The sequence below is a fragment of the Thermobia domestica genome, chromosome 11 (genome assembly GCF_964235325.1).
Source record: "Thermobia domestica chromosome 11, izTheDome1.hap1.1, whole genome shotgun sequence".
Lineage (NCBI taxonomy): Eukaryota > Metazoa > Arthropoda > Insecta > Zygentoma > Lepismatidae > Thermobia > Thermobia domestica.
This window is the reverse complement of record NC_137464.1, coordinates 64,531,705-64,542,811: the sequence shown is the minus strand read 5'-3', so window position 1 is coordinate 64,542,811 and position 11,107 is coordinate 64,531,705. Positions and strand designations below refer to the sequence as shown.

Here is an 11,107-nt window from a genome sequence, read left to right as displayed (position 1 = left end):
TGTTTCCTGCAGTAGTCTGGCTTTTAGTATGCGGCTAATCATACGTCAAAACGACTCTGCATAAGGCGGTAAAAGTGTAAGGATGTCCCAAATCGATCTCCTCACAAATACCAAGACATTCAGAATCAAATTGGAAGGGAGGATTTTTCTTTTTACATTGTACTTAAACGTCTGCAGACATACATAAATTTATGGAACCATTTCTGCGAAAGACGGGTTTTACTGTACAAACTAATGGTTGTTTGGTAACTGCATTGGTGAATGGTTACATTCTATCATGGATGACGATACTAATCAAGAGATTGGTGAACTTACTTTGATGTAACCATTCACCATTGATGTAGGAATTTTTGAAAAATGCTATATTTTTTTTATCACGAGTTATTGGTCTAAAAGATATTACCTCTTTTTGACAGTTTCTTCAAAAAGTAAAACAAGAAAAGAAAAAGATTATGTTCACGTGATGGAAGTAAGTTACAAAATAGGAAAAATGTCACATATACTGTGCCTTGACAACTTTTGTAGAAGAAGAAGAATATGTCGTGTGAAAATAATATGTAGTTGTGGCATATTATGGCAAGTTTCCTATTGCAATAGCAATTGAAATTGCGTTAAAAATGAGAATTAATTTGTGAAGAAATATGTGGTCGTTTTTCTCAAGGGACCCTTCTAAAGATTTTCCGTACGAAATTGGAGAACTAGTACCAGGTTTAGAAGAGAAAAGTGTTTGGGAATTGCATAAAGCAAAGAAGAAGGTCTGTGAAATATTAATTATATATTCTGTAATAATGTATCTTACGCCATTCGGCATCTTGGAAATTGTATTGAGAAACGTGCAGATTAAGTTCAGGGACACCACTCAAAATAATTTTGAAAAATTCGTGCAGGTCAAGTTTTGGCACTATTCGAAATCCTTGTTGAAAAATTAGGGGTATGTTTAGCACAAGGGGTCCAAAAGCACGTAAAAAACACAAAATTTACAGGAGAAATGAGTGATGCAAGTACTTAGACGTAACATAACGTAACCAAATCTAACATAAACTAAAGTAAGCTAACCTAAACTAACGTAACATTAGTAGAAATAAGCGAAATTCTATCATTTTTTGGAAAATTATGCGGGACTTCTACACTAATATAACATAAACTAAACTAACCTAACGTAACTTAAACTAGCCTAACCTAGCTTAAACTAACCAACCCTACCCTAAACTAATCGAATGTGAACAGAAATTGCCAAAATTGTAACATTTTTTTAGAGAAAAGAGCTGGACCTTTTCTGCTAAACATGGGCCAAAAATTATTCCTTTACTAATTTCCTTCATATTGTCCCCTAAAAGATTTGAACTGGGCGACATGAAAATATCTCTTACGAGATTCAACGGCGCCACCACAAATATTTGTTCAAAAACCCTTATACTTTTTCAGATTTTCCTCTTCTTCATAATATTTGCGCTGGGAGACATGATGGGTTAACTGCTGTATCGCCGGACCAATTTTAGGAAATTTACCGGGTCGATTGGGGAATTTATTTAAGTTTGTGAGGAAGAATGAGTGAAAGTCAGTTAAGGGAAATAGTAAAAGTTAAGAAAATGGTTGTATTTTTTGGTTGTTTTTGATATTATAAGCGGCAGTGTATGTGTAGGCGGATGGACTATTTCGCGGAGAGGTACACTTGTTTTACTATACGGATCCATAAATTGTAAAAGGGGCAAGACAAATTTGGGCAAGTCTTTTATTTGCCCATTTCATGTCGAGAACAGAGTCCAACTAACCCCTGCGGGGCTTATAACCCGTTCCTGCTACTACTTCTACTAGCCCTACTACTACTTATACTGTGGATCGGTATAGTAAAACTGCACGCCTAATGTAACGTAATCTAACGTCACTTAATATAATCCAAACAAATATAACCAAATGAAGTACATTTTCATACTTTTTTCGATTTTCAAATTGGTCCGGCGATACAGCACTAATGCCGACATGTCAATACCCCACTTAGCATAAATGAAGTTCAAGGAGACCACAGGAAAAAATTGCTGAAAAGCACAAAACCAACATGTGCTAGGTCAGAAAAAGTACAAATGCTATAAAACGGCAGAGCGAAGCTCGCAGTTTCTGTCGGTAAAGAGCAAGCGCGTCGGCGATGGGGGACACACGTTAAACGACTATTACGCGGAAAGCACACACTAACCTCCCTAGGTGACCGCTATAAAAATTATGTACTTACCTTAAACTTTCTCAGTGCCTCTCTTGGCGAATATTAGCTACTTTCTATCAGTTCTTGGCTCTGCCTATGTTTAACAGAAGGGGTCCAGCTATTTTTTCTTAAAAAAAGGTGGCTTAAGTTTAGAGTTGACCCTCCAGTTTGAAGGTGCCCTTGGACTTTGCAACATACGAAAAACAATGCTTAAAGTATTAAAAATTGTTACATTCCACTTAACTTTAGTACTCCGTGTGCTTCACAAAAATTTAAAAGGTTTTCTTCATTGTTTTTGCGCATCCGTTACACCTGTTCGCCATATTTTACAACTACCATGCTGCTGAAACCTTCCGCATCCGGCAAATAGTACAAACTTCCACATATCTTTTCTCGTATTAAATATAACTCTCCTGCCGAACTTACATTCCTAAACATCAAATGAAAACTTCAAATTATCGTTTCTTAACTCATTTCTCATGTAAATTTTCCTGATTTTTATAAAAACCGAAGAAGTAACTCTAAACTTAACCCATTTTGGTAATTTGGCAAATTTTTACTTTGAGCCAAACAGTGACTTCAACCGATTCATGTGATCCGATTCCGGGAGCAGTTTAGGAATCATTCCTAAACTGCTCCCGGAACCGGATCACATGAATCGATTACGATTACTAACACAGTGAAAGTAATGTACGATGTTAAGAATTATACTATAAGTACAAGGGCCACAATGTTACTATACAATGTTAAGAATTATACTATAAGTACAAGGGCCACAATGTTACTAAACATCAATTCAGGTGAAGCGGTGGCTATGAATTTTCAGATCTAAATGGGGGGGCCACCGGCCCCCAAACCCTCCGCTCAAGTACCATAAAAACATCCAAAACAATAATAAATAATCACACCACTACTATAAAGCTAAGATAAGAAGGGAAAAATTAAAAAAAAAAAAAAAAAAAAAACACTCGTCTCTAATCATAAATCAGTGCATGACAAAGAAAAAAAAATTACATCTCAACAAGACAATAGGACAAGCAGCAGCAAACCAAATACTTTGCCTAATACTCAAATGCAAAACAAATCAAGAATAAAAATAATATGAATTAAAAAAAGAAAACACTCACCATTTCGCCATAGGAGAACACTCATGAATAATGAACTCATAACTGCTGATTCCACACACGAAAAAATAAGATACCAAGAACACATGCGCAATACTCAACATTACTCAAAAATGTTCCTTTCCGCACACACGTCGTTTTATTAAACTGAGCACACTTGCTATTATTACAAACAAGAAACCAATAAACGTCCACTTTTACAATAGGTCGAAAATATCTTCAGCTTTAGACCACAACTATGATAGGTTTTCTCTAACTCAATTCAACCAATTCAATTACGCGCTTCCCGCATGCAGCACACACATACATGCAAACAGAATATGTGACCACAGATCACATAGCATGTGACATCACACTAACAAACTACCATATGACTACACAGACACCTAGTGGGAAAAATATGAACTAAGACGTCACACCAAAGGCACGAACAGTTCCAACAAGTGACTCACGCACATACAGTTCCAGGAAGTAACTGAACCTATAAGAACCGATTAAAGTCACAGTTGGAGTCAAAGTAAAGACTTACCGGTAATTTCTGTGTACATTAGGTTAGGTTAGTTTGTGTTAGATTATGGGAGGGATCCAGCATAATTTTCAAGAAAATGAATTTCGCTGATTTCTATAATATTAGGGTAGTTCGGGTTAGGTTAGGTTAGATTAGATTTGGTTACGTTATGTTACGTCTAAGTACTTGCATCATCCATTTCTCCTGTAAATTTTGTATTTTTTACGTTCACCCCTTCTGCTAAACCCCTTGGCTCCTACGAGGGAAGGTTCTAGAACACAGGTACCCCCATATAGGTTAGTAGTTAGGTTGTGTCCTTTCTGTACCAAAGTTTAATATTTAATTCAGCTAGTATTGCCGAGCGAGTGAAGTTCGATTAGAACCCCGCAGGGTACGTTGTTTTCTCTCTTTATTACAGTTCAATGGGAAGGGGGACCTGTGTTGTAGAACCTCGCCTTCGTACGATGTTAAGAAACTTGGTCATAATATGTTCTTCTTGCGCTACGGCCTTACGTTTGAACATGAATTGAGCTAAGAATAGGGGAAAATCCTTATGTCTGTTGTATTTTTGAAGACTTTGGTTTACGGTTCTCCAAGTAGGGTTTGATATCCCTTGGTTTCGAATGTACTAGCCTTTCCCAACATTTGGAAGAACTTCGTTCCCTTTTCATGTGACTTGGTGCTGAAAGACAACACCAGTTAATTAGTTCATTTTGTTAAATTTTTTGCTACTCAACTCGCGCGAACACTGCATTCTTAATATCACAAACGCTCAATTCGTTTCGCATTTGTATTCCCACAATAATTAGTCTTGTGTCTCAATCTCTCCCTAAGCAGCCAAGAATTGTTGCATTCGTTTCGCTTTTGTTTGCTTTAATACTTCCTGTTTCATTCTGTTGCCTGCAGAAATTTGTTCAGTATAAATATGTCTTTTCATATAGAGTATTGAATTTTACCTGTATTATCAAAATGTGGTATGCCAAAACTTGACCAGCACCGAGAAATTATAATTCTTTCACTAATTTTCTTTATATTATCCTCTAAAAGATTTGCGGTAGGCGTCATGACAATATCTGACTTAGGATAGATTAAATTCAAGGGTCCACTAGAAGTAATTGTTGAAAATTACAATTCTTTCACGAATTTCGTATAAATACGAAGTCCAGATATGTGCCATAAAACTTTAGTGCAGAAAATAAGCCAATCTGTGCTAGGTGACCATTAAAAAAGACGAATGCTATATAACCGAATCAGGACAGGGGAAATACATCAGAAGGCAGTGGCAGACTTGTAGTATTTAGTGCCACTGTTTCTTAAAATGACGTGGAAATGCACAGCAGGGTTTTGCAGTGCAAGTGTTGTATGAAGGACTTCTCTTATGGAGGATAGCATAATAGTCAGGCTTACATAATGTATGTTGTTTGTAGCTTATTCCTTTAGGTTTACTTACCTCTGTTACATAACTGAGTTCCATTAATATTTGTCCTTCTTTGAGCAGTTGATTTTATTCTTAAATTTCCTGTGTATTTAATGGCTTCTTGAAGCTTCCTAATGCTGTAGTACATCGTCTAATTCTTTGGATTTAAGTTAATGGCCCATGAATTTTTGACACTTTAATAGGAACGTTCCATATTGTACAGGAAAATTGAGGAGAAAGCTTAATTCCATTTAGCATACAATTATAGTTCAGAATTTTATGTATTAGTAGCCTTTTCACCGTAATTGAAATGTCTATAAAATGTATATATGACTGGGCTGAACTGTTTGAAATGAATTTTTGAACACGGTTAGTGCCTATATTAATCTGGGCTTTTATCATCACTTTATTTAAAATACGTATTCTAAGGAGGCAGGGCGATTTAAAATTTATGCCAGAAATAGAGGGTCTAAGGAACCTTTCAAGATAGGAAGATGAAATTCGTTATATAAGCTCAACATTAAAAAGAATTTGACTCGTGTCTCAGCGGTTTCGAAAATTCCGCTTCTAAGGGGTGAAGGGGGAAATTTCTATATTTTTCTTCCACAGTCAAATCCACGTTTTCCTGTCTCGTCTTTACGAGAAAACGGCTGTCAACTGTTTGAAATTTGAACTTGGCTTGAACGAGAATTTTATCATGTCGCTTTCGTAAATGTGTCCTAAATGTTACTGTAATATATTGATGGTTTTGTCAATATATTAAAATAACATCGCCATTCTCTCCCACTATATCAAGAAAACCGCTGAACTATTTGCAATTCATTTTTGAACAAACATCTGACTCGAGCCGGGTTTTTATGTCATTTTCAATAAAACGTGTATCAGTATCTTAATGGGGAAGAGGAGTTAATCAAGTACACCAAATATTTGAGCATCTGATGACTCTCTCATATTACGGAGATAAGACTCTGTATATAAATTCTCCAGGGTTGGCAAAAACCATGTTTTATGATAGCAACATAAAAACCATATTTCTATCAATATAATTTAAGCAATCTGGCCTTTATAAAACAGACATTCAGGCAAGCAGAAATGTACAATTTGGTTTCATTTCGTATGTTTACCGAGGATACCAAGAAGACTTTCGCGTAGTTACATCCGAACCGCTACTTGGTTTACACTTGAAAGAAGGATTGCGATTCGACCGAGAATAGGACATGGGACGCCTTGATTAAAAGGTGAAAAGGAGCTGAAACTAATGTAGATGGTTTGGTATGTACAACCATCATCATGTAGTTCACATGATTTAAAGCATATTTCGTTTTTTTTTTTTTAATTTTATTTTTATTTTTTATTTTTTTTTAAGCAGCTGGTTTAAACCAGCCAACCCTGAAATTCTCCATCCAAAATAAATTGACACGCGTGCTCCAAGAACGGTTCCTTCTAAGATGTATTTTTAAACATAGTTAGCATCTGTGTTGATCTCGGTGTTTATCATTAACTTTACATTTTGATTGAAGTGCGATAGATTTTCCGCAGACAATAACGGCTGCAGCATTTAAAATGAATTTTTGAAGATAGTTAACACTTGGGTCGAGCTTGCTGTTATTTCATTTCGATACAAATATGTGTCTCAAGGGGCTGGGAAAGAAGGTTCAAATATACCTTTCAGATATTTGCTATAAACCTAATCTTTCCGTGCTAAGAATTAACATTTTTTTTAAATAAAATAAATACGAAGGAGTTAAAAATATTTTGGTTAGAAATCTTACTACTAAAACATCTTACCTACCATGCTATTATCTTTTTCATACTAAGTATCATCATCATCATCATAGGTATTCTGCCTTTATTGGCAGGTCACTTGCCGCAGCTGAGAAGTATATCTAAGTATAGATAACTTGAAATCAATATTTATAATCGTATATAATTCATGCTGATTTAAGTAGCTAACTGTTTTTTGCAATTTGCAAAATGGAAACGCTGTACGCTGCACGTTTTACTTTAGCTGCTTACTAATTAACATGCTTAAAAAGAAAAAAATAAAATTACCTTATATTTCTTTTAATTATTGTGAATTGAATTCTGAATTTCACGATGATCTCGATCACTCTTTGATATTGGATGAACAATATTATACTGTCACGTCTGAGAAACAACTTTAAAAAAAAAAAAGTAGTATATCAGGAAATTCTTGATTTCACTTTTACTGCAATATCTTTTAAGAAAGAAACTTGAAACACCCGTAGTTTATACAATTAAGAAAAGGGAAAATCATCTAAATTTTATGCCGTTTCTAGTAAGTGATTTTAATTTTTAAAAAAAACAACGAAAAATATTTTTTTGAACCCTGATTTATAATGTCACACTTCATCGTCTTCGATACTGGTTTATTATGCTTCAGACTTATTCCTCCATCTCCCCACATTGCTCTTGTCGCTTTCTTTCCGTACATCTTTTACAGTTTTCTATGGAATTCATTAGAAACCACTCACACCCATTCTTCATTAGAAACACTATAATAGCACGTTGTTTATGCTTCATACGTATTTTTTATCTGCAATGAAAAAATAAAAATACTTGTACAGGGGAAGCCTTACTCAATCAGTATACAGTTTGAATGATTTATGTTAATTAATAACAGAACTATTAGGACCGTTGCATTAATTCCTCGTCGGCACATGCCTCGTATGTGTGAATTGAAACGTTCAAAGTAAAGAAGTAGGAACTTGACGCCATTCCGTTATACAACCTTGTGCATTTGTTGCTTACTCTCCGAGCGGGGGTTCAGTTTTTGAGATTTTCTTTCAGAACAGGTAATTGCACATTACTGTTTTACTGTTCTGATAGTCTGTCTCAACCTTTGTTTACTTAAACCAACTAAGGGTTTACCCGTACAAAAATGTCCTATTTTATTCTGAAGCCACATGAGATTGTGTACAGTGTCGCTTTTGTGGATTTTTTCTAGTGGGAGTTCTCTATTCATTCTACCAATAATTTCATAATACATTCGCAAGTATCGTATGTCTTCTGTAATTAGATCGGATAATGTGGCACCTTTTTTTTTTTTAATTAAAATAATAATAAAACCATTATGGTTTACCATTTGGCAGGACTGCAAACAAAGCTGAATGTAATACAGGATAAGGTTAATTCATTATAAATACAGTTATATATATTTTATACATATCATACTTTTGATACTAGTTTCACATAACTATGCACTAAATATATTTTAATTTTTTTAAGGGCACTGGTGAAGAAGTTTCGGTATTTGTTTTTGATATTAAAAATGGAAGTGAAACACAGTTTGATGTGGCCAAATCCGCGGTTAAAAGGTTGAAAACCTTGCGCCATCCAAGCATTCTTATGTATCTTGATAGCTTAGAGGTAAGTTTCATCTTTCGTGTATTTTCATTGTATAACTTTATGTTTAAATTAAACCTATGTAGCATAGATTTTGTAAATTCCTGAATCTTTTATTTGTACGAAGCAGATATGAGCCATTCTGTGCCAAATCAATACACGGTTCCAGATCGACCCTTATGGATTGCAGTGATATTTTATATTCTGACGGTCATCATCAATGTGTGAAACAAACGCAAAGCTCGAGTTGACTTGTGAACCGGTTTAAAAAATTACAGGCTCCCAAAGTTCTCAAAATTTACCAAAATTTGTGTGAATGACATTTGTTGGATTGGCATTTGCATCTAATCTAAAGGACCTAGGACATTGCTTAAAGTGTTACTTTAAAGTTTATGAAAAGGATTTCAGGATTTTTTAACGGTCCGGATCCGTTGTTTCCTCTTTTCATTAATATATAGTATTAATACAACCGCCAAAGGTGTTCTAAATATGGACACTGGATTATCCAAGCATAACAACTAGGTTCTGGTACAGGCCATGTGATCGAAGTAAAGAGCACCGACTTCAAGAGTGAGAAAGTATATAGTTGTTCTGGGTAGCGTAATAGTTAACGCATCGGCACGGCACGCTGAAGATGCCGGGTTCCAGCCCCGGTCGTCATCCACTTTTTCGCTCTTTGTATATGATTAAGGTAAAGTTTGTTTGAAAATTATATTAATTGAACATGAAATGGATCATATACTGGATTGTTATTTGTTTACTTTAAAATGTTCATAATGCAGATTTGGCTAAACATATCTCTAGACTAAATATATCTAGGTGGTAGAGGAGTTTTTCAAGATCGGATTAATTGTAGTGCTACATTTGTTAAGATATACTGTATCTGTACTGTTTATATAGAATGAGATATTTCTAGCTAGTGTGATTTATTTGCTTATGTAACAGTTTTGTCTAATAGTAAGTTTGTATAGTGCGCATTCTATAATAAACGAAAAAGTAAAAATTACTTGCCTACTTTCTTCATATGTCAGTTGTTATATTCTATATTTCGAATGCTACTGGCAAGCTCCTATGTGAGGATCTAATTGTATAATATGACTTAAGCCTGAAGAGGAGTGGCAAAGACTAGTATTCGAAATATAAGATAAAACAATTGACATAGAAACACAAGTGAGTGAGCTTTTCGTTACAATATAATGTGTTTATATGCCCCATAAGTAATAATAATAATAAAAAAAAATGTCTTCGCGTCAGTTGTTTTCTTCGAGGCATTTATTTCGGTTACTTAACTGAACTTTCTGCTGATCCGTCTCATGTGCTTGTTTGGATACAAAAAATATCACCAGCAACTTATGGTCAAAGTACGTCAGTTTTTATATATATATATATATATATAGGTTCTGGAGATCCCTGTTTTAATTAAAACTAAAATCTGACCAAAAGAAATTAACTTTTATTAAATAATAGTGTTACAGTTTGAGCAATGTGTCTTTGTCTTCATCACACACATTATGAAATAAAATCTAAATGCTACAGCGTATATAGTTCAGAAAATGAAAGTAGCTCATTTCTAAGAACCAATAAGATCCTTCCTCTTATTTTAAACAACTTTTAATTGCATACAGATCTCGACTTTTTATGATGGAACTTTCACATTAAAAAAAAAAAAAAAAAAAAACTTTTAATTGGACACTTGCGCCGCTCCACGTACACTTTGGAACACCTCTGTTATCTTTTCTTTTTTTATATTTTATCCGAAATCTCTGTACAAATTATGAATATTCAGTCTACTATTCCGATCCATTAGTTTCTCTTCTCTTCATATCCATCCTGCTTCTTTCCATTTCCTTATAATGCTTCTTTCTGTTTCGCACTTTCTCAATCTATTTCGTGTTTCGTTACTCTCACATGCTTATATACTGCGTTATCTGTTTCTAATCATGTCGTTTGTTGCTTAAACCTTTCTTCCAACTTCTTCCCTTGTTCTCCTATCTAACTCATTTCGCATTCTTTGCACCTAATTCTATATTCTATCCCTTCCTCACTTTGTTGAATTTCCGTTTGTCTTTTCTTCCTTTTTAGTAAATTAATATTTTTCGTAGTCCCTTTCCTGTATGTTCTCACTTCTCCTTTCTTCAATAGCTTCTTCAGGACTTCTGTTTTTTCTCCTTTATATTCCAAGCGATCTTTTATTCTTTTTACTCTCTTTCTCTCCTTTTTCTCCTTCTTCAACTTTATTGTGCTGTGTCCAATCTGTACTTATAAACTATGGAACTTCTCTACGTCTTCCTTTATTTTTTCGTCTTTTTTGTGTCATTTCTACCTTTTTTTTTCATATTTCCAGTAAAATTTCTGTTAATCCCTTCATCTACATCGCTCCTTCTGTGATAGTACATACCTTCTGAGTATTATTTCTTGTTTAGTGGCAGTAACATCACGATGGGCACAATGTGTGGTCTTCGGAACTGAGCAAACAATCGTCTCCTCTTACTAGT

General features: G+C 34.6%; 1 protein-coding gene across 2 annotated transcripts in view; it reads left to right on the top strand.

Moving 5' to 3' along the window:
• Positions 1-513: 513 nt before the first annotated feature.
• The window catches only part of yata (N-terminal kinase-like protein yata), a 74,915-nt gene continuing 64,321 nt past the window's right edge, over positions 514-11,107 (top strand). The window contains exons 1-2 of one of the 2 annotated variants that reach the window (XM_081730486.1): positions 514-755; positions 8,496-8,636. In XM_081730486.1, coding sequence (XP_081586612.1) covers positions 642-755; positions 8,496-8,636 — 255 coding nt within the window. In that variant the 5' untranslated portion in view covers positions 514-641. The remainder of the gene's footprint in view (positions 756-8,495; positions 8,637-11,107) is intronic. The other variant, XM_081730487.1, reaches the window with a different exon arrangement.